A 24,451-nucleotide genomic window follows, 5' to 3' on the forward strand; every position below is an offset into this window, starting at 1 on the left:
ACCGTTGTGGGTCAGTGATTCGTCAGCAACAGAGAAAAGAAAAATCTATCGGGTTGCATTTGTTTTGGAGCTGTTGATGTAAATCAGTATGGGCAGCAGATACTCTGCTGGCAACCCTTGACCTGAACTTGCTTACCCAGAGTTTCCCTGTTCCCTTATTTTTTTTAAATAAAGTTTCAGATTCAATCACAAAGTGGTTTGGCGGTGAGCGGCTACATCTGCTCTTGCTTATGCGAGACTTGAGTGCTTTGTTTTGCACCGTGTTAATGGACGACCCAGACTCGCCGAGGGGGTATCACAGACCTCTGTGACGCCATTGGCAGTGGTACAGGAACACAAATGCCTTTGACTTCTCTAGTTGAGGACAAGAAGCCAGATTACTGTGCAGCGTGTTGGGCCTTGCCCAAACAGTCAATCCTTTTAGCTTCCATTAGCGATGTCACTTGCTGCAAGGTTAGCGTTCATAGCTCATTTAGCAAGCTAATTTCTCTGCCCTGCTGACAGACGTACAGATTAATCAGACAAATTTAAGAGACTTTGGGAATGTGCATTTGTGAAAATGCTCATGTTAGCCTACAGTGTGACGAAGCAGCGCTAACAGTTTAGCGACCTGTACTCCCTCTGTCTGTGTTTTTGTCACTGTGTGAGTGGGTCATACATGTTGTTGCTGTGCCTCGCTCTCCGTCGTCTTGTTTGTGACGTCTCTGTCTCTGTTTCAACTAAAGCAAGGTTCTAGCGGCATTTCCGCATTCACATGCACAACATAACATATTAACGTACTACTAATTAGACAAACTAAATTCAGTATGCACAGCGTACAGCGTGTACAAACGAGCTATAATCATGGTCTTAATTCAATTTGTGTGCTAGTGAGCTATCTAAATGCTTTTAGTAGTATTTGTTTGGTGAGTCTAATTGGTAATTAAATATGCCAACATTTTCCAAATCTCTCAAGATGTTAATGAATTTCTTAAGGCAGTATTTATTTTACCAAGGGCAATTAGTTTGACTTTTCACACACTCTATATAAAACATAACCTTGATTCTAACTATACATAACATATTAGTATTAATCAATCTGATAAAACAAGTTTCCAAACTCTTAATACTCACAAAACTTGTCAAGAACACGTTTAGATAGTATTTCACTACAGAGAAGCAAATTAAAATAAGAGGCATGTCTTAAATTATATTACTTATTACTTGTTTATAAATATTACGTATTTATTTATGATTGAAGTATATATTTACTGTTCTTGCACTGATCTTTAATTTCCGCTTCTTTTAATTAAATGTTTTATTTTTAATAATTTCAATTAATTATCTTAAATTAATCAAATTGATCACTGTATTATTAAGTTATTAACCATTGTAAAATTATTATAAACTAAGAGTTTCTCATTGATAATGAGATTTTGGAGACGGAGTGGCGCTAAATTCCCTCCTTATTCAGATTGTTTTTTAGATATTTGCAGATGTAGATGCCTGGAAATGTTCTTGACTGGTTTTGTGAGATTTCCTCGTAATCTAGTCTCTAAAATCATTAAACGTGTTCCTAAAACGTCTCCGAGTCTGTGTGTAACATGTCGTCCTCTGAAGGGGTCTCCGCACTAAACTCTCTTGATTTCAGGGTGCGCGACTGCTGTGAAGCCCACCCTAAAGTGTGCTGTTTTGTTCTTCCTTTCTGCCTCTTTTTCTGTGCGTTATCATTTCCAGAAGCGATTGGTAAGTGTCTCAGCGAGCGCGCAAGCTTCCTCGTGTCCCTGAAGCAGATGGCATTTTAACTTGGTTTTAAAATGCATGTCCTCCCATCTCCTTTCCCTTGAACGTCTGTCTGTTCCCTCCGTATCTCTTTCTCTTCTCCTTGCCCACTAACATGATACGATTCCCTGTTTCTCTCGAGCTTTAGAGGATGACACACTGCAGAAAACGCGTGTGTGTGTGTGTGGATTTACTAGTGTTCTCTGTTCACATGCAGCTCTACAGAGAATCCACTAAGATTCAGATGCTTATAAAACAAAAGAAGAACAGATTAGGGTTTCAGAAGCTCCAGCCTGGCGTTGTAATGGACTTCTGTGGTGCCCCCGAGATTGAACTCCACAGGGCAGCTTCAAACGCCTCGAAACGATCCCAGCCGAGGAAGAAGGGTCTTATCAAGACAAACCAATCTCCTGGCCACCACAGAAGTCCATTAGATGGAGAAAATCCTGGAAATGTTTCACTCAAAAAACATGATCTTGGATGAATATATTATCTGTCAGTTTTTGTTCTGGAAGAGAACTACTCCTTTAATTATAAGGCTATCATTCTGTTTATGTACAAAAATCATTTAAGTATTATAATAATGATATACATAATGATAGTAATAAAAATTATTACTGTTCAGATATTTATGGAATATATTTAGAATAAAAGTTGTATAATTTTTACATAAACATATTTTACATAAGCATTTGAACAACAACAATAATAATAATAATAATTTTTATAATTTAATATATTAAAAAAATAGTTGTTTTATTTTGTTATTAATAGATTTTAATAATATTAATATATTAATATTATTAAATATATATATATATATATATATATATATATATATATATATACTATAATATATTAATATTATAAATATATAAATATATTAATATTTTAAGTAAAGTATATGAGTTTATTTGGGAATATTTTTGCTAATTAATATTATTTTAATAATTGTTTAATAATTATTTATTATTTATAATATCATCTTATTGTGCTAATTATTGTTAGAAAACGCATTGTAGAGGCTTTTACATGTTTAAACGTAACATATATTTAATTACACATTTAAAGTGATCATTTGAATGATAATAATAACAATATTATTATTATTATTTTGTGTGTGTAATTATATTTGACATTATTATCCTATATTATTTTAAGTAAATTTAAGTATATATGTGTGTTAAATATATTTGTCTAAATATTTCTGCTAATTAATATTATTTATAATAATTATTGAATTATTATTATTTATAATGTAATATTAATTTGCTAATTAATATAATCATAAAAACGCTATAGATGCCTGTACGTATAAAAAAAAAATATATATATATATATATATATTATAATTTCTATAAATTTTCTGAATGTTTTCTTTTATTTGTATATACAATGGTGCGCAGGTTTAACAGGGTTTTGGACCCTTGCGTCTGGAAGTCCAGCTCAGACTAGCTGAAGTGTGTTTTTGTTCATGGAGGAGGTCGAAGTGTTGACGGGATGTTTCTGGAGGGATTTACACTGATGATAAAAAGGCCTGTAGCTGAACCTCCTGCGTTCCTGTGTGTGCCTCCGTCCCGAACAGAAACTGATCTCTTGAGTTTCCAAACCTGGGGCCCGGAGACATTCATCAAGATCTTTTGAATAAGACAAACGTCTCTGTTCTGACGCATTGATCTACTGCTGTAGGTTAAAAAAATATATAATAATAATAATTCAGAGAGAGACTAGCGCACAGCTTCAAATTATTTGATTTAAAAGACTAAAGGATATTAGAATATTCATACAAAATTATAAACACTGTATACATTTATTTAATAAATGGGTATGTTATATATTATATTCAGATATCAAATGTACTTTAAAATTAACTATTATTATTTTTATTGGATTTGATAAATATTAAATATTTGATTTTAATGTTATAATAAATGATCATTTGGATTTTCTCATAAGCAAACATTGTTAAATTGTTAAATTCATATATGGTTAATATTAATCATATTAATCAGTAATTATGTATTGTAAGTATTGATAAAAAATGTGAATATTTTGAATATTTTTATTAAAATATTTTATAATTTTTGAAATGTTTATTATAAATGTATATATTAAAATAATTGTGTATTATGAACATTTTAGTGCTATTATTAATTTATATTATTATGTTATTATTATTTATTATACAAATCATTAATTATATATTCTAAATATAGGCATACATTGGAATATTTAATTTATTGTAAGACACTTATATAATTATATTATTGATATATTATTATTTAATTTAATATATATATATTTTTTTAATCCAGTGTAGACCTCGTGGATTTTAGACTTTGCTTCGGTTGTCGTTCACGCCTGTGTTATTTGTTTACACATTATTGAACTGATATTAAGATGAGACTTACTAACTTCAAGACTAACTTCTTGTTATTCGAAAGCTTTTTAATGCACATGTAGACAGTCGCATCTCATCGGTCAGTGACGGGACATCAGTGCCTCGTCAAGCCTTTTTTAAGGTCACTGACTCGCTCCTTACAAACGACAACAGTCTGGGAGCTTCTTGAGGCAGTCTCCACTTGATTTGTGACGTCTGTGTGTTTGTGAACCTTTAACCTTTAACCTTTAACCTCACCTAACCAGTTCTTTCCGAAGCTAACCGTGACTTTGTCTCTAGCTGGAGCTAATTCTGCTGCCCTGATACTAACGCTCCCGATCCCTCCTCAACTCCTAAAATATACATAAACGACTCTAAACCAGGAATATTCTGCCTGCTTGTGGACGCCCTGTCGACGTGTAGCGTCAATTATTCAGCGCAATGAGGCTCGTCAGGATAAATACTGGATCAATCCTCTTATTTACACTCGCTTTATTGTGTTTTCTAAATCAAGGCGCAGTGTTATCCCAATAATTATTTTAATTCCATTTAAATTATTGTTTTTCTTTACCATACGGCCGAGCCAAACGAAATTCAAGCAATAACATAAAACTAAATAAATATTCTTAAATATTATTATAGCAATTAATTATGTGCTATATGAATTCATTGATTATAAATATTTTAAATTTCAGTTATTTTAAATAATTAATTAATTAATTAATAGTATATAATTTATGCAGTCAAATGAAGTAAAAAATACAACTAAAGAATATTAAAACGTATTATTATTTATTTAAAATGAAATATTCCGTTATAGCATTTATGAAAAAAGTATTATTCGTATTTTAGAATGTTGATTTATAGAATATAGTTGTTAGCGTGAAAACTCTCTTATTTTCACTGTTATTGTATTTTGTTCATCAAGGCACAGAATTATTCTAAAAGTGATTGGTAAAACCGGGACACTGTGTAAACGTGCGCTTGAGGAGTTCATATGAAGCAGGCAAAATATCCTTGACGCTCAGAGATGACCTTCACGCCGCTGCTGGACACAGAGCTCAGCGCGAGAACGACTCCAGCGCCAGAGATAGTGAGGAGATTCACTGCGTTCACTCGTCCAGTAGTTCAGACTCACCTTTACTGGACAGCTCAATGGGGTTTTCTTGTAGAATTAAATGTAAAAATGTCATTAATAAAAATAAAACATTGTTTAAAAATGTGATATATAAATTAATTTCTTTAAATTACATTTTACATATTATACTTTGAATAGTATGAATTTATAGATTTTTATATATAGTTTATGAAGGAACATGTATATTTATTATGACATCTTTTTCTTTGCTGTGCAGCCTCAACAATAAATGTAATATTATTTTTTGCATTTATTTATATTAATATTTATAGTTTATTAACTTATTACATTTATAAATATATTAAATATATATTTATAAATTAATATATAAATGTATTTTCAATATTATAAATACATTTAAATATTTATAAATACATTTATTATCATAAAATTATATTCAACTACCTAATTAAAAAATATATATTAATTAGATTTCTTTAGCATAATTAACCTACTGTACATATTATATTTTTTTATCATTTTACATTTTTATATATTTTTTTAAATTATTTATAGAAATATTCATAACGTATCAATTTATTTTATTTATAAATAATGAACTGCCTTTAAATATTTATAAAGAAATTATTATTTTTATTATACAATTATAATTATTTTCAACTACCTCATTTAAAAAAACAAATTAATTCATTCATTAATTAAAATTATTTTCTTTAGCATAATTAACCTTTATATTATCTTTTTATCATTTTACATTTTTATATTATTTTTTACAATTATTTAAAGTAATATTCTTAATGTATCAATTAATTTTTAAAAAAATAATTAACTGCTTTTAAATATTTATAAATTAATTATTATTATTATTATTATTATTATTCAATTATAATTATCGTCAACTACTTTCATGTTTTAAATAAATAAATAAAATGATTTTCTTTAGCGTTATTAGCATGTTACAGCCTGATCAGGTTGTTTGTAAGCGTTGTAAGCATTTAGGGAGTGTAAACAGGAAAAGAAAGATGAAGCTCACGTCCAGCACTGGAAGGTCTTTAACCTCTACTAAATCTGTGGTGATGCTGATCTTAAACTAAACTAAACTAACCAGTACATCAGGAGACTCATAACCTGGCCTGAAATTAACCCTCAACTAAACTGATGTGTGTTTCGTTTTGTGTCTTTTTCCAGAGAGTACTCCCATCCGAGGTAAGACATCACTATAAACACAACTAACCTTAAGCTAACCGCTAACTCCAGAGCAGCTCAGACGGGACCGGCTCTTCTTCCAGCCTTCATTCTGTGTCTGTGTCTCTGTGTGTGTGTGTGTTTGTGTCTGTGTGTGTGTTTAATGTCAGTGTTGGGAGTTAGACAGGTGTCGGGTTGCTGTTTACCCTCGTCTGTGACATTTGCGCTCAGCTACACGGTTCACGCTAATGACGACGCTGCTTTCCTCTCAGTCCTGCTCTCATCTCCAATGCTAACGCTACACAGACAATAGCAATAGCTAGTCAAATGTAGCTACTCTTTCTAGCTCAGATGTGTGGTTTGGAGGTGATATCAGGACTGATGTTCGGAGAGCCGCTCCTGATCTAGATCAATGTTCATGTCATTATATCTGAAGACTATCTGATGTTTCTAACTTCAATAAAGTGCCTTTTTTCACAGCAAGCAGGTAGGTACACATCAAACATTTGATTTTACATTAATGTTGTGGGTGAACAAAGGGTTAACGGCTACACTTCAAATGTTAATTATCTTAATAACCATTTTTTCAATACGGCCCTTTCAGATGTTGGTCAATTTTGTATGTTTACTGGTGCCTGCATTGATTGGGATTGTTCACATTCACCTAAATAAGTTGATTTAGTTTGCGATATCATAAATATATATATATACATATATTCTTTTTTTATATTTATATTACACTTTTATATTTTTTACATTTTCAGTATGTTATATTATCAATCAGAGTAGTACTAGTACAGTAGCTAGAAAAGTTTCCAGCCTGAAAGCTTAGATTACGCAAACCATGGTGAATATTTATAAAGCAAAAACGTAGCGCATTAATCATATTGCTGCTCGCTAAACTGAACGCGACTTATAACGCAACATTTGCATAATGGGATTAGTGATCCAAGACCGAGATCTCGCCCAGGGCGGCTTCTGCAAACTCAGGCCCAATCAGGGCTAAACACTTACGCCGTGTTAAATTACAGCACACTCGTTCTGGATTGGTTAGCGACTCGGTCGCGAGTTTGCATGTGCTGCGTAAACATTATGTATTTAACTCATGCCGGTTTGGTCTGCTTGAGTTTTGACCTGTGCATCACTAAATGACAGTCAGCGCGGGCCGTTCTATGTGTGCATGCGTCATTGACGTTTTATGATAGCGCTACAAGCCAAACAGATGGAAGCTGACAACAATTGCATTACGTATCGCTCCCGTGATGCTGCTCTCGCAGTAAATGACCTTGGTGTGTGTCAGTACACAAACACACGAGTCCTGCAGTCATTGCAGACCAATTTTTTGCACTTTTTTCACATTCCCTTTTTGCATATATTTAGAGGTTTGTTTGACATAGAATATGAATGGGAAATATGGAAGAACCGTTAAGAAAAAAAAGTTATTGAAAACTACACATTATACACAATATGCTGCCGGCTTTAGTTTAAACAGTACAATATAAAGTAAAATTCTGTTTTAAAATTAAAAAGTCACTAGTTACACTGAAAAATAGAGGGTCAACTAAAAGTGCGGGATGCATTGTATCATCCATCGTAATGTCCAAAACTAGCAGCCATCTCGATATTGTAAGCATGCAAAAAAAGTATGCATACTAAATTCTCCCAGCAGCCCAAGTCTTCACCTTTCTCTCCTAATCAGTTCTAACCATTCAAGAAAAAGAAAAGAAGAATATGGTTGATTCCACAAACAAATCAATCATGCCCTGGCGTCGCCCACTAACTTAATCACCCAAATGAGACTGTAGGTGCTGGAAAACGTGTGTCTGTGTGTTGAAGATGGTCAGCTTCCTTTTGGTTGAGAGCTGTTACCGTGCCTAATCAAGTATGCTGAGAGCGATCACGTGCACACGGGCTCTAATAGACAGCTGCATGGTAGCCCTGGTCACGGTTCATGGCTCCCTACGCCTCCACACCTGGCTGCCACGCTCCACGCCCCAGCAGAGCTGCCTTCTGACACGGCCTCCACTTAACAGACAGCCCAACCTGTTTTCCCCCATGATCCGGGATCGGAGGGATGAGGGGAGATGACAAGACTTCATCTCCCGAGGCCATCGCTAAAGCCCGAACCGGTCACAGGTCAGCGGTTACCCCGTGTCCGTCAGTCAAGAGCGCGCACCAGCTCCGGCTATTCGTGACAAAAACATTTAATAGCCAGTTTAAAAGACATGGGTCACATTGACACCAAAGCAGTGGAGAGTTCCCAAAAAGAGCTTTCGCAATCCGTGACTAGTTGGATTTGCCAGCAGAGGTCTTGGGGTCAGATTTAACTAAACAGGGCAAATTAATGCAAGAGGGCAATTCCAAAACAGCGGTGCCTCCTCCAAGCAACAACGATTGCAGCCATTTCAAGCGCAAAATTGTTTAAGACATGCTTTTGGCCATTAAAGGATTAGTTCACTTTCAAATTAAATTTTCCTGATAATTTACTCACTCTTGATGTCATCCAAGATGTTTATGTCATTCTTTCTTCAGTCGAAAAGAAATTAAGGATTTTGATGAAAACATTCCAGGATTATTCTCCTTATAGTGGACTCCATGTCTACCAAACAGTTGAAGGTCAAAATTACAGTTTCAGTGCAGCTTCAAAGGGCTCTACACAATACCAGACGAAGAAAAAGGTTCTTATCCAGCGAAACGATCTGTCATTTTCCAAAAAAAAAAAAAATGTATATGCTTTATAAACACATGCTTGCCTTGCACTGTTCTGCGATGCGCATTGATGACTTCACGTAATACTTAGTCACGTTGAAGTACTGACTCAAATCTGGTGAAGGAGGATGGTTTAAAAGTTGTTGTATGTTCAGTGAGACATAAATTTTTTTTGTAAACGCCATTTAACTTAATCTTTGCATGTTCGAGTCTGTACTTCATGTCACACATGACCTTTTCAACGTGATTACGTATTACGTGAAGTCATGGAAGTGCATCGGAGAGCAGTGCAATGCAAACTTTTTTTTTTTGATGGAATTGACAATTGTTTTGCTGGATAAGACCTTTATTCCTTGTCTGGTATTGTGTAGAGCCCTTGAAGCTGCACTGAAACTGTAATTTTGACCTTCAACCATTCGGCAGCCATTGAAGTCCACTATAAGGAGAATAATCCTGGAACGTTTTCATCAGAATCCTTACTTTCGTTTCAACTGAAGAAAGAAAGACATGAACATCTTGGATGACATGGGGGCAAGTAAATTATTAGGAAATTTTAATTTGAAAGTAAACAAATCCTTTAAATAATGGTGCGAATACAAGTAATTTATACCAATAACAATGAATCACGTTCCAAGATTCATTTGAATACCCTTCTCCCATACATTTTGTGTCTGAAAGGGAAACTCCTACAAATGCATATTCAATAAATGACCACGCCTTTTCAGTGCTAATTCGTCACTGCACATCTTTAGTAAATCCTGACAGTACTATTTTAATGCCAAAAGACTGTTTGCATTGGTGCAAGCTGTTAGTAAACTGGCCCTAGGTCATCAGAAATCTGTAGTTTGAGAGATTTCCATGAAAACAGAATGGCTGTCAGTCACCAGGACCTTTGGAAGTTGGCTCCACCAACAATCTCCACCAAATTGTGTAGATTTCCTCCCCCCTAAATTGGCTTACACATAGTACACTCAGAAGGAATTTGAATCTGCTAATGTATTCGCTATTGTTCAGCTTCAGATAATAGTTCATAGCTCAAGGGCTCATGTCAGCTAGCTGCTTGCGTCTTGGCACGGATATTCAGAAAATGATTTCTGCTTGCCTTTTATCATAAAGGGTATTGTTCAGCGTTATGACTCTTTGAGCTTGACACTACAGGTTAAAGTAAGATAACAGCTTGTTTTGTCGCTAGCGATGCCACTCACAAAAGGCTACACCAGCAGTCCCAAAAACGAAACGGGCAGGATGAAGAATGGAAATTTAATATGTAATTGTACATTATAGATAATAATTGAAAACCTTCTTTTTTTAGATTTGAGAGAAAAGTGAGAGAGGTCAAAGATGTTTTCTGACAACATAGTCAGCGAATGATTTTGTTTATGCTGTTGCTGTTAAATGCCCTTCTTGCTTGGTGAGCTAGGGACTATTTGGGAGAAAAGCAAAAAACGGGATGCCAATATAGGCTAGGAGAGTAAAGGTATGCAGAAACCTTAATAATGTTAATGTTAACTTTTCCTCTCTGTACCAATGAACAGTAAAGACAAAGAGATTGATAGATTTGAGAAAGACTAGGAACACTGTAATTCCCTTCCCAGATTATAGATTCTCAGTGAGCTTATCCGAACCAAAGCGGAAACAGGGATGGGGGGGGGGGGGCACAGCTGGAAATATGTAATGAAGTCTGTGGGGAATCGTCAATCGGCTGAATAGCAAGCAGGAGTACCCAAAATAGTCCTGTTCAGGCAGGAAGGAGCTCTGAGAAAATTTGCTTGCTTTGGAGCCGCTGGGAATTAATTTGTATTTAATGAATTTGAATATGCTAGGTTCCTTGCTAAGATTTCCTCAATGACATTACTCAATCATTAGCTAACGGTTCATAGAAAAGGGCATCACAACCAAAGGCAAAGACGGGGAGAACTCAGAGCTCCTCTGAGAGCTCGGTGCACCACTGTGGCATGGTTTATTTATCAGCCCCTGCTCCAATAACATTAAAATTCGTGCCTGTTTTCTGCAGTCAGAGGCTCTAGAATCGACTGGAGAAGGAGGCCGAAATGCCTAGTGGAGATTTTCAACGGATTTTTTTGGCGTCACGTAGCACAGTTTGTGCGTGAGCGGTTCCCGTTCAGCTGCGCACCTGAGGAGACTTTAGAATGCTCTCCAAGCCCACCTGCTGTCGCCTGGCCGCCCGCTGTGCCAATGTGCACATCAAACGATCCGTGTACGAGTGCACACACTCTAGAAACCACCTTCCATTTCTGTCTCTCCCTGCCACGCCTCTAAACTCCCTGATCCCATCATGCTGTTGATCCGCCGCGAGCAGGTGTGAGTCATCGACCCAGAAGCCAGAATCTGGTTGGCACACAGAATGTTCCACAGGATGCAGACTGTGCGCTTAAACCGCAGCGTGAGTCCCTGCTGTTGATGTCCCGCAGCCGCATGTGGCGGTAGTCGAAGGTTGATGTCTTCGTTCAGCCAGAATGAATGTCTCTCCAGGAGAGAGGGCCGTATTGACGCTACCTGTCGAAATGCAGTGGTGGAGTACTGAAAGACAGATAAAGAAGAGTTGGGGTGGGGCGGCTTAGTGGGTAAAGCCCCACTGGTAATGGAACGGTTGTTGGATACAGAAACTTAGCATTCTTGGTCACCTCAGTTGCAGTTGTTCAGGTGGAGCATTTAGTCCTCAATTCTGCTGCTTTTGCTTCAAGGGAACTCTATAGTCGCAATGCATCACGGAAACCATGGAAAAGAAGGTATAATACCGTAAAGAGCCCTCAAAACAATTGATCACATATAGCATAACATAATGAGAATGTTGCTTGCCTGAAATGTTTCACAGGCAGTTAAAATACCTCTTATGAAGTTTGAACTACAAGGCTTGGGTTTAGTGATTTAGACTCAGAAAATGAGTCCCTGTTGGTAACTGTAGCTTTATAGTTTGCAAAAATCACACTTCCCCATCTGCGGCATTCAAAAGTACAGCAACAAATACAGTAGCACCTAACTTACTAAAACTGCAATGAGCCCTCAAAACAAATGATCACATGTAGTATAATAAAATGTTGCTTGCAAAAAATGTTTTAGAACTTGGGGGGTTAATTTTGGTAATTTATCCTCTAAATTTGCCACTGTTGGTAACTACAGCATTTTGGTGGCAATACTTGACAGTATTGCGATTGAGACGGGGTACCAGAACTGCAACTGATAAAATGTGGGCTGTAGCATGATACTATGATATTTCTTCAAAAGCAGAGTGTGGAGACAGTTTTATCATCCAAGATTAAAAACCGTCATATCGCACCCCTACATTGAACCCAACCCCTTCTTCAAACCTTATGACCCCTATAACCCCTATAGCCTTAATCCTTAGCCCTTGCCATTTGAGTAAGACCTTTAGAAAGTTTTGAAAGATCTCATACTTCTCAAACTGCATGTGTTTTGGAATACAGGGCAATGACCTTGGTTACGACCCAACCCTGGGGCATAATATGGAGGAATATCTAGTGTTTATCATGCACTGCAAATAGCCGTTCTCAGTCCTGCGGTATGCACTGACATGAGTATTATTACTGCTCTTGGGGGACCAAAAGAAATAATTCATGCCATGGGATTTAAGTGTTGTGCTACGCTTCAGCCTGTGCAGCACATTTCGACATGAACTAATGGATGTTCAGCTCACAGCTCACTCTTGACCCTCACCAACTTTCCCCCCTTTGAGACTGACAGTGGTTTATCATATTCGACTCCACGCTGATTGATGCGATCCAGCACTCCTGCGAACACCATAACATCGCTGCTAGTTCTTTTCCGTTTGCGTTTGACTGGATGTATTCAGACATATTTAGATCAGTTTAATTTTTCTTGCCTTGAGTGTGGAACTGCTCAGATTCAACACAGTGAGTTAGTGTTAAAAGACAAAGTTGGCTTTCAAATGGGAAAGGCCTTTGAGCAATTTATGAGGAATACGATGCTGCACCAAACATACAGAAAATAAAATGGTTTCTGACAGCCTTGTTACTTTCGAACCACTAATAGTTTGCTGTCTTCTCCCTCTCTCTCTGTCTTTCATCCCTTTCTTTGGGGTGTTTTTTTTCTCCCAGGTGCTCTGCAGATAGAAAACACTGAGGAAACCGACCAGGGGAAGTACGAGTGTGTGGCGTCTAACGTGGAAGGCGTCCGATACTCTTCCCCTGCCAACCTGTATGTGCGAGGTAGGGAGCAACCTGGCTTCGGAGACCATCGAAAACAACCAATTAGAGATGCGCGACTGGTCACATGACCTGTTGTATATTAATAGAGTCTTTAGACTTAAGCACATATTGCATATAATAAAATATGCTCATTTTCAATACTTACTGGGTAGTTTTCAGTCTTCTCTTTGACGAGCGGAGCAATGGGTCGTACAGGTATGTTGTATAATCAAGTTTTTTAGGTTGAAGAGGATAATGGTAAGTCTTGATTTTGATTGGCCAATACTATAAACCAATCAAAATGCTAATCTTATTCCCTCCAAAAAGGTAAAAAGGTAAATTGTTGCAAGGTGAACAATATGCATGTTGCTTATCACAAGTGTATACATTCAAAATGTAACATGCTAACAAGTTTTAACACTGTTTTAAGGCAGTGCATTAGCACAGACGACTCTTGATGCTAACCTTAAGAGGAGTTGAATCTCCAGGTTGATGATTTTAATAAATCTTGGCAGATGCATTTTGCGCATGTATTATTTATTTAATGCATATTTAAAAAGGATGGGTTTACCCGCTGTGTACCAAATAACTTTGTTCCGGATAAATTATTCACCGGCCATTATAAAATGGGTCAGAGAGTTGTCTTTTCATTATTATAGTTATTATTGTTCTCCAACTAGAAAAGATGCAGACGCTCCATTTCAAAACGACAGATACAGTTTTAATTAAATTTATGTCATTTACTCCCATTAATCCAAACCAGTCTGAATTTTGTTCTTCGGTAGAATGCAAATGATGAGATTTCAACCTTAGACTTTATTTACTTTCATTGAATGGACAAAAAAATATCTTCTTTTGTGTTCTACAGAGGTACAAATAAGGTTGAGTAAATGACAGAATTATCATTTTGAGGGAAATTATCCGTTTATTAATTAATTTACAAATTATAAATGCATAGTGATTATCATAAATGATTGACTGTTGGTGTGTTTTATCAGTTACCACCAGTTATTTAAAGATATAAACCACAAGAGGCCTTACTTTTACAGTGACATTACCATAGTAAGGGTATTTTAGGCACATTATGCCTTATAGCACCTCATTACCGTGGTAAAGTCAGTGTAAAACTACGACCTCAAGTGGATTATCACTATTTTACTCAGTTCTGAAGTATTTTAGTCATACAACTTTAAGAGACTTTAGATGTTCAGTTGCATTTGATCTGATGTCTGGTGACATTTCAGTAATTGGCCGACTGGAGATTTCTGAAATCCATTCAAATTACCACAGCGATAATTAATTCAACATAGGTATGCTAATGTCTCACTGATTATGCGCATACTGCATTAAGTATCCCGTGTCCTTTGGTTTTGTTTTCAAAGCTTAATCATTGGGTACAATCAAATGTTTTCTGTTCTAGAGTTAACGGCACTTGAAATTAGCAGCTACGATGGAGGAAACCGCTCAGCCGTTTATACGAGCGAAACTGCATTTACATGTCGCATAATAGCGCGACGCCTTTAGTATCGGTTGTCTTGATTGTAGCTGCTAACTTTAATGCTAATTAAGTGGGGTTTTATTTGTATGGTCGGTTTGATTTGGTTTGCACTTTGGGTTGTTTCATTGATTTCTGTTTTTGTGTCTTTGTTTTGTTTCTGTAATTAAAGCCGCAGTGGCAGCTCTTCAGGCGGCTAAAGACCTTGTAATTTTGCATTGTTATAACATGCTTGAATAGACGCCAGTGGCTGAACGCAACCACTGGGGTGAATCAAACTGTTTGGGTCAAAGCAGGTTAACGTGGCAGACATGTCGCGTGTCACGCAATAAATAATCAGGCGACATCAGTCAGAGAAATGTAGCAGCTAAAAGCCTTGAGGTGGCCTTTTTTACTCTCTCTGTGTTTCCCCTATTTTTCTCTTCTCCTCATGTCATTGTGTTCTGCATCAACCCCTTTACATCCCTCAGAGCTTCGAGAAGGTTGGTGTGTTTTTTCTTTTTTCACTTTTTTTAACCCACATTAAAAACGCAAAATCAACATGTTTTAAAACCTTAACCTTGACTGATCTATTGGAAGGATCATTGGCGATTCGGAGTTTAAAATTAAGCTGATAAATAACTTTTAAATTCTGAGAGATTTGATTTAATTGCATAAACTAGTACTAACTAACCCGCTAATTCGGGTTCGTTTTTCTTTTTATGTTTAAGTTTGCATTGTGGGGCCTTTTCTCTTTTGCATCCTTCAGTATTGCTTTTGCCCAAAGAAAATGCTTATGCTGTCATGGATATCTCGCATTTGAAAGTATACCACAGCCTGATGCATGATGGGAGAATGTAACTGCGCTTGCATGCCTCGAGACGCAATTCCTTTGGCTGTCGTGTTTTGTTGCATTCCTGTGTTCTTGTGAGGTTTATTATTTTCTTTGTTTTTTCCAAAACGAGAATTCAAGCCTTTGTTGGCTACTTATTCAGTCCATTCTCTGTGTTGTGGTGTTCTTGTGATGTGCACCCTTAGTTTTGTTCATTTTCGACTCCCTTTGCGTTCTAGTTTCTGGTTTGTTAGATGTGGTTTGTGTTTCTGTGCTCTGTCGTCTCTTGTAAACTCTTACTGCAGACAGTTTTCCCGCCATCTTCTCAATTACAAAGCCGTTCTTCCACACGAAAGCTTGCAAATTCCCTTCTGCTAATTCGTTTTTGTGCCATGTGGATCATTGGCAGATATAATGATCTCCTCACTTCATGTGGCCCCCCAGAAAACAGGCTTTATTCCAGAGCCGCAACAAGCTAGCGATATTTCCTTGTGATGACTGACTGCCTCTTGCCCTTTCGCAGTCTGCAGGCTCAATCATATTAGGATTTATCATCCGCTCGAGTCCTGGTTGCCAGTGTACATCTGAAGTGGTTTTTATATCACTGAGACATGCTGTATTAAAACCCCCAAATTGGACCAGAACAAAAAGCAGGTGCTTTGTTTGTGAGTCTCTCTATGTTAATCCTTCGCTAATGCAACTCTTCGCTAATGCAAAGTTTCATATGCATATCGAAGTCCCGTCGGCCTCTTGGCTTTAGGTAATTTAGCTTTACAAGTTGGTTGCATGCAGAGCTGTAGGAACCACTACAATGTTTACAATTTTTATGCTCGTCCACACACTTTTGAGGAGATTTTCCGAAACTTTGTCTTGTTTTAGAAGCGAAAACATCTAAACATACTTAAAAAAAAAATTATAATTTACTTGAGAGCCAAAAGTGTGTACATTAAAATTCTGTGTTAGTTAAAATAGAAAAAAAAAAAAAATCTTATTCAGTTGGCATTTTTTAAGCAAAAAATAAATTTGATTATTGGATTGATAATATCTTCAAGTTTACATTGAACTCTTTTATTTTAAATTAAATGTACATTTTAAATGAAATTGAAATATCATAGTTTTTTTGTGCCTTTTTTTACCCCATTAAAACAAAAAATTTAATCTTATTAGTTTAATATTGTCTTAAAGTTTAATTTAACTCAAATGTTAAGTTTGAATTGCAACTACTTATATTATATTAATATAATATAATATAACTTAATATTAACATCTATATTATCCATTCTTTGGTCATTGCAATAATTATTTTTTTTTAGCTGTATAATGATAAATCAGCCGGAAAGCTTGCATTTAATCTGATAAGTTTGTCTAATTGTGCGGATAGCTCATCGCTCTCCCCAGTGTAGTGATGGTTCAGATGGCCGTTTGTCTGTCTGTCAGGGATAATGACATAGAATAAGAGTCTCTACTTCTCTTTGCTAATGCTAACGTGTGCCGACGGTCTCGTGATGTCTGAGACTAAATGGCTGTCTGAATTATTCAGTTTTTACAGACACTGTGTTGTTGGGAGGGGGGCGACGCCACATGAATTGAGGCTATAAATAATGAAGTGCGCTTTGCCGCTACTCTGTCTCTTAGGGTCTGGCATTTATTGACAGAGCTTTATTTTTCATATCCGGCTATTCCCACTGTGATATCTGTGCCCCATTTACCCTGATAGCTTGTTACTGCTGCCTAGCATGTAGATAGTGTAACAGACTGAGCATATTAGCGTTCCCTAGATGCACACTAGCAATAACAAAAATACATTTTAAACATTAAAGAAATGCTAGTGGATAGCATACTGTAGCTTGAAAATGAGACCAGTGGAAATGTTTAATTTAAAGAGTGTGTTGGCCACTAGAATTGTATGTTTAAAAAAAAAAAAGCTGCAAAAAATATATATATATATAAATTTTGCCAATTTTGCCATTTACAGCGTTTAATGGCGAGCCACTCTTTTCAAATATTCTCAGTATTTTTTTGACTAGATCTTCTTGTTAGCCGTCTACCCCAGGCTTCTAAGCTAATTGCCTCCGTATGGCAAAATTCCCCCTCTGAGCCTTAACTTATCTAGTTCTCTTCTATTTCGTGTGAAAAATTAATAACAGAAATTATGATTCTTCTTGTTCCAATGAAGTCGATAATCTTTCATTGTTGCCGTCTGACAATGAAGCTCTTAACCGTTCCACCATTCAACTCCACAAAATGCCAAAATGTTAAGGATACAAGATCCCAGAATATTTTCAGGGCATTATTAATAGCAATTAGCCCCCGAGACGAGGAAACAAGACCTCAAAGATCCACTCTGAGATGCTGGAAGACTGAGCTGTACCGAATGCCATGCTAAATGCTATGAGTATGTTCAGTGTATGCGCATGGAGATGCATGTGAACCCCACTGCCACCACTTTGGGATGTTTTGCATGTCCTTGCATGCTGTGTTGGTATTCAAATAGAAATGCAAGCTAGATCACACCCTCTACTTGTGGAAATGAAGGCTAACTTTGATCTGTAAAAGTGTCATAAAGGGACAGGTTTTGGTGCAAAATCTAAAATGCAGTTCAGTCTGAGGATTTAGCTGAACACTTCTCATGCATTGACCAGACAATCATGAGGTAGTGTTTTACAAATGCACCAATTTTCATTACTAGAACTGGTCCGAACCCCAACTGAGGCTGCTTTGCATTGCAGTGGCGGAGGTGTGTGTGTGTTAATACAGGGAACCCCTGCCGTTTGCATGCAAATGGCCTCGCTACCTTCAAGTGAAATGTATTATTGTGGGTTTTTGGACATCAAACAGGGTGTAATCTCAGCTTCAAGGTGACATTAAAGGCTGCGCACTATTTCAGCTTCCCTTCCTACCTTCATTTTGGGGCTGGACAGACTGTCTCAAAATGGCCGCTAATGTCCACCTTAGATTCTTCCTAGTCAGGAAGCATAAGGAGTGAGGCACTCTTTGGCCTTTTGATTTTGTCTTTCTCTGTGCGTTGTAAGACCTCATGAGTTGTTTTTTTTCTCCACATTGGGCTTGAAATGGGATTTCATCTCTGGACCTCAAAGAGATTGTTCTCGGCCTGCTTGATTTCTGGTCATAGTGAATGAGGAGCAGGTCCATCCAATTGGACTGTTATATATTTCTCCAAATATCACAGTGGAGAGCAACATCAAACATCAGGATTTTAGCTATAGGACCATGTGTCAGGACATAGATAAAGCCCAGGATGGCTTCATGCGATGGCATTTCAAAGGCCGGTCCATCGATAGCGACAGCCGTAAATGTCGAAATGCATCTGAAAACATTAGACCTGCTTACGATTCCCCCCTTTGCCACAGTTTATTTGAGCGTGATGCTTTGTTGCCTGTGACTCTGAAGTTGCCAGGCTCCTCGCGGTCTTTTCAAATGGTTGTTCCGTTTAGAAAATGATCCAATTAAGTCTGACTTTTGATTAGAATCGGGAATGTTCAAGTGTAGATTGAGCATGTAACAATAGAATGAATAATTCACTGAATTTGACCCTAGGAAAACAAGCTGCAGTTTTTAGCCTCTTTAGACTTGGTTTAAGAATGGCCAAATGTTGCATCGCCCATTTTTAGGCCCACACGCAATTTGTGTCAGCGCAACTCATATAGTATGTGTGTTTATTTAGCATATTGGCTTATTTAACATTTTTACCACATTTTACTATATTTATTTTCCTAAAATCAGTGCAGGAAATTCTTAAACATCAGCAAATTGCATCTGGGCCTCTCCATCATTAATCCACACTAGAAGAATCACGCTCGTCTTGTCACTATCACATTGCACTGTGTTCTGTCATTGTTAAAACACACTTGCATTGCTATTATCTGTGTGCTGTGTCGAATTCACCAACTTTGACAGTTCAGTTGTGTTGATCCCTAAAATGTTGCACTTGGGGAGGGTTGCATGCCTCAAATATGTGTTGACTAGCTGTAGGCCTGGTTGATAGTTTGGTGCCATTCCGTTGACGCCATTCCTGCAATCACTGTCATGCATGCACATTGTGATATGTGGGCTGCCCTTTCAACAACATTTGTTCAATATGCATTTATATGGGGGTGGGGGTCGTTTCAGTGTGTCATTGTTTATTTTAATGTTGTTTTTGTTTTCTAAACAAATAAAGAAGTATTTTTCCTGAATTAGAGGAGTGATCCAGGTTCAGTGCAAATGTTGCTCTGTTGCATTTGTGGTGTGATGTTGATTACCAAAGAAAATAATTTAGGAAAAAGGATAACATTTCAGTTACACGATTAATGTGCGTTTTTTAAATAATAATAAATAAATAAAAATTTAATTAGAAAAAAAAATGTTTTTTATAGAAGTTATCATGCCTCAAAATGCTATGGACAGAGCTTCACTTCAATTGAACCTGGAAATTTCCTAGAAATATGTTACTATTTTAACTAAACAAAAAAAAACAAAAAAAAAAACAATCAGTAACAAAATTAATACATTTATTATAAAATGCATTTAATTAAAAAAAACTTTTAAATATTATTATAAATGTATAAATGAATGACAAAGTTAACTTGATCTTGTTTAATTCATGATTATGAAATGGATTGAGTTAAAATGTGTTTTTCACTTACTGAACAAGAACTCAGATTATTCGTCACACTGGCTCTCTGAAACTGTGAATGTATTCATGTTTAATTAGAGTAGAGCTTGTTAACTTGACTAACTATAACAGTATTTCTAAATTTTAAATTTCTTAGTAATGTTTATTTTCTAAAAGTTTTTTTTTTAATTCTAAATGTTCTAAACATTCAAACTAGATTTAAACCCACTGAACTTTTAATGGTGTTTACAAAATCAGGACTTTATGCTCTTTGGCTGCTGTTGTCCGAGGCGATGGTGAGAGTTTAATCGTGTATTTCAAGCCCCATTGTGTGAGAAGTCAAACCAACATGCTTTTATTCCAGTTGGCCCAGAGTTACAGTCTCCTCTATGCCCCAGTTCCCACCTCTCACTCCCTGTGTTATTTCCCTTCTGTCTCTGTCCCAAATGTACGTCCACCATGTAGTCTTTCCCGTCTGTCTGGTTCCCGTCTGCTGTCTTGCAGCCTAGGTCTTGTTCTGCTTGTGCCCAATCTCTACCTGTTGTTCCTGTCCTCGTTGTGTCTTTGTGGGGTTGTAAATTTGGTTTAAAGTTTGGTTGTTGTTGTTTTTTTGAGCTAGCCCCAACACCCATTTCTGTCCCTCTGTCTTTCCTTTCTCCTCTTGCCAAATGTAAATGAGGCATGACCCCCTCACCACTCGCCATCTTAGTACACACCTAGCACCACCCTACTTCTTAATTCATTATCATTTTACATCCACTGACATCAAAAAGGCAGTTGCCTTGAAGATTCTTGGGGGACCAAACTACAAAGTTTGGTGCAATACTAAATTTTACATGTAACAGGTAGCACTTCTTTAACCTGAACGCTACTACTAGTAACATCTGTATTCTAATTATAAATGCGCTGTTCCAAAACCTTGCAAGATTACCAAGATTACACCTAACACTCAGTGTTTCATAAGCAACTTTATATTGCTTTCTAACATGGTAATATGAGAATTGCATGTATCCTTGTGGTAAAAAGTCGATCCCGTAGTCTACACAAAAGGTCAAAGTTTATGGAATAATTTCATTTAAGATATTTCAGTCTAACTAAAAATGTATTGCTTTACCCAATAATTGTGGCAGACTGAATCGGAAACAGTTGTGAGTTGGGTATTTAGAAAATTTATTGAAAGTTGCCTTAGAAGGTATCTGCCTAGGCAGCTTGCTAGGTTTTGGAACAGATTCTGTATTTTATAGTCTTATATGTTTCCATTGTTTCTTGACTTTGTAACGAGTCGTGTCAAAATAGCAAGGTTACCAAGAATGAACATGCCAGACAGGCTATTAAAAAAGCCTGTTGTACAACCTGGCCAACTCCATATCTGCCATAACTCATATCGAACCCTTTCCCCCAACAGATCCTTCATCTTTTCTCTCGTGTGTAGGTTTGGCATCTCAGTAGTTGAGGTGCATAGCTGTCATCATTGTAGACTAGCATCTGTATCATTTTCTTTCTTTTTATTGTTTTATTGATGTGTGTGATAGTTAGTTGAGTTGAACCAACAGCTAATTATTGACTGAATCCAGAACGTCCGCTGTAACTTTTGTGTTACGTCTAGCCAAGACCGCAATGTGACAATACGATCCTGTCACATTACGTCATATTGGCTGGAGACCATAAAAAAGCCTTTCTCTGCAATAAAGTGGGTTTCCCCCTCGTTCCTTTTCCCAACCCTTCCCTTTCTTCCTCTTTCTGGCTCTTTTGCGCGTTCTTTTCTCTTATATTTCTCTTTTTTTTCCTCTCCAGTTGTCTTTTGTCCGGGCATGCTAGCGACCCTTCAGTTATATTCCTCTATGCATTTTATCTCAGATTCTTCTCTCTGGTTTTATTGTTCCCATTTACTCTTTGGTTGACCTCTACCTATTTCTGCATGATGTCTGTGAAAATGACAGCTGCATCTATCAATGGAAACGTGTCAGATCTTAAAAAGGCTTTGTCCAATTGATCTACTCTCAACCACAAAAATCTGATTAAGGTTTCTCATCTTTAGTCCCTCTTGGAGGGAATCACATTACTAGTGCATGTACGTACCAATGTGTACATGTAAGGTTTCCTTAGCATGGGCAAATAAAAAAAAATATATCAAAAAAGGTTTTGTTGTTCACACTATTTTATGCATATGGTTTTTTCAGTTAAAAAAAATCTGCTTTTCTAACAGTAATTCATTCATTTCATTTTCTTTACTGTAGTTATAAGCCACATAGAGATCTCATTTTAAAGATGAGAAACTCATAATAGATTTTTGTGAAAATTAATTGTGCTTTGATGGGTCAAATATTGGTCAATGGAACCTTGTTGCAATGAACTTGTTGCTTTAATGTCAATCTATATTGTTGGTGAAGTTTTGTTAATTAAGTTACTTTATCATTATTTTAATTTGTATAAACCCAAATGTTTGTGAAGTTTTAGTCTAATTCTTTTTTAATAATATGTTGTTCTCTCTGTAGACAACATCTTGTAGGTTCTAAAGAAAGGCTCATTTTCATCGGCGTGTCATTACCTTTCTCTTTCTCTTTTTCTTGTTGCCATTCCTCCGCCCTTTGCAGTTCGTCGTGTGCCCCCGCGTTTCTCCATCACGCCCCCCACTACCCAAGAGATCATGCCGGGCGGTAGTGTCAACATCACGTGCGTCGCCGTCGGCTCACCCATGCCCTATGTCAAGTGGATGCTTAACTCTGAGGACCTGACACCTGAGGATGAGATGCCAGTTGGCAGGAACGTTCTAGAGTTAAACAGCATCCGTGAGTCGGCCAACTACACCTGCGTGGCCATGAGCAGCCTGGGCATCATCGAGGCTAATTCCCAGATCATTGTCAAGTGTAAGATTTCATTGAGTCCTACAAGGTCACTCGAAGGATCTCTGGTCAAAAGAAATTAAAACTAAGCCAAAGCAAGTATTTCAGATAGTGTTGAGTCCGAGTATTGAATGTTTAAGTCTATGGTATTTTCTTATCCCCCACTTGCAGCCTTGCCGAAACCTCCAGGTACTCCTGTCGTAACCGAAACTACCGCCACCAGTATCACCATCACCTGGGACAGTGGCAACCCTGAGCCTGTCTCCCATTACATCATACAGTATCGCGCCAAATCTCCTGAAAGCAAGTTCGAGACCGTGGACTCCATCACCACTACCCGCTACAGCATCGGTGGACTTTCTCCAAACACTGATTATGAGATCCGCGTGTCAGCCTTCAACACCATTGGCCAGGGCCCGCCCAGCGAACCAGTTGAGGCCAGGACTGGGGAGCAGGCTCCCGCCAGCCCACCACGCAATATCCAGGCCCGTATCATCTCCCAGAACACCATGATGGTGCGCTGGGATGAACCTGAGGAGCCCAATGGACAGATCAAGGGTTATCGGGTCTACTACACAATGGATCCATCTCAGCCCATGAGCATGTGGCACATCCACAATGTACAGGACAGTGTGATCACCACCATTCAAAGTCTGGTGGCCTCAGAGACCTACACCATCAGAGTGCTGGCCTTCACGTCCGTAGGAGATGGACCCTTCTCGGATCCCATTCATGTTAAAGTGCTTCAAGGAGGTTAGTTTGTTTTTTTAGTCAATCTCAAAAGTCCATTGCGCCAACAGTTTGTCAATTTTAAGAGTCTATTTTCAGTGTTGGGTGACCAAAATATGTAGAATGGCGGGTTTCGCAACTGAAGAATGTTTGTTGCAAATATTGGGTGAAGCAAATTTAAATTTATAGATTGATAAAGTCTGTTATTTTGTGTTTGGTGGCCTAACAATGTAGCAAGATGAGCTTAGTGATTGTAAAATGTCTGTTGTCACTGTTTTTTGAATGCTAATGATGTAGCAAGCTAAGTTTCACAATTGGAAATGTACATTGTTATTGGTTGAGCTAATGGCATAGGAAGGTGAGTTTTCAAAATGTCTACTGCTATTATTTAACAATTGACAAATGTCTGTTGTCAGTGTTTGGTGGGCTAACAATGTACTAAGCTAAGCTAAGGTTGAGCTAATGGTGAATTTGAAGCAAGCCGAATTTGAAACTGCCTGTTGCTAATATTTAGCGATTATACATTTTAATTTTAGTAAAAAAAAAAGAGTCTCTTGTCAGTTTTTGGTGGGCTAATGATATAGCAAGGTGAGTTTCACAATTGAAAATGTCCTTTGTGAACAGAGCCGATTCACCC

General features: G+C 37.2%; 1 protein-coding gene across 2 annotated transcripts in view; it reads left to right on the plus strand.

The window, feature by feature from the left end:
- The window catches only part of LOC113081672 (receptor-type tyrosine-protein phosphatase S-like), a 134,834-nt gene that overhangs the window by 56,911 nt on the left and 53,472 nt on the right, over positions 1-24,451 (plus strand). The window contains exons 6-10 of one of the 2 annotated variants that reach the window (XM_026253695.1): positions 6,429-6,446; positions 13,232-13,342; positions 15,287-15,298; positions 22,837-23,109; positions 23,257-23,838. In XM_026253695.1, the coding sequence (XP_026109480.1) occupies positions 6,429-6,446; positions 13,232-13,342; positions 15,287-15,298; positions 22,837-23,109; positions 23,257-23,838 (996 nt within the window). The remainder of the gene's footprint in view (positions 1-6,428; positions 6,447-13,231; positions 13,343-15,286; positions 15,299-22,836; positions 23,110-23,256; positions 23,839-24,451) is intronic. The other variant, XM_026253696.1, reaches the window with a different exon arrangement.

Source organism: Carassius auratus, unplaced genomic scaffold, assembly GCF_003368295.1.
Source record: "Carassius auratus strain Wakin unplaced genomic scaffold, ASM336829v1 scaf_tig00034894, whole genome shotgun sequence".
Taxonomy (NCBI): Eukaryota; Metazoa; Chordata; class Actinopteri; order Cypriniformes; family Cyprinidae; genus Carassius; species Carassius auratus.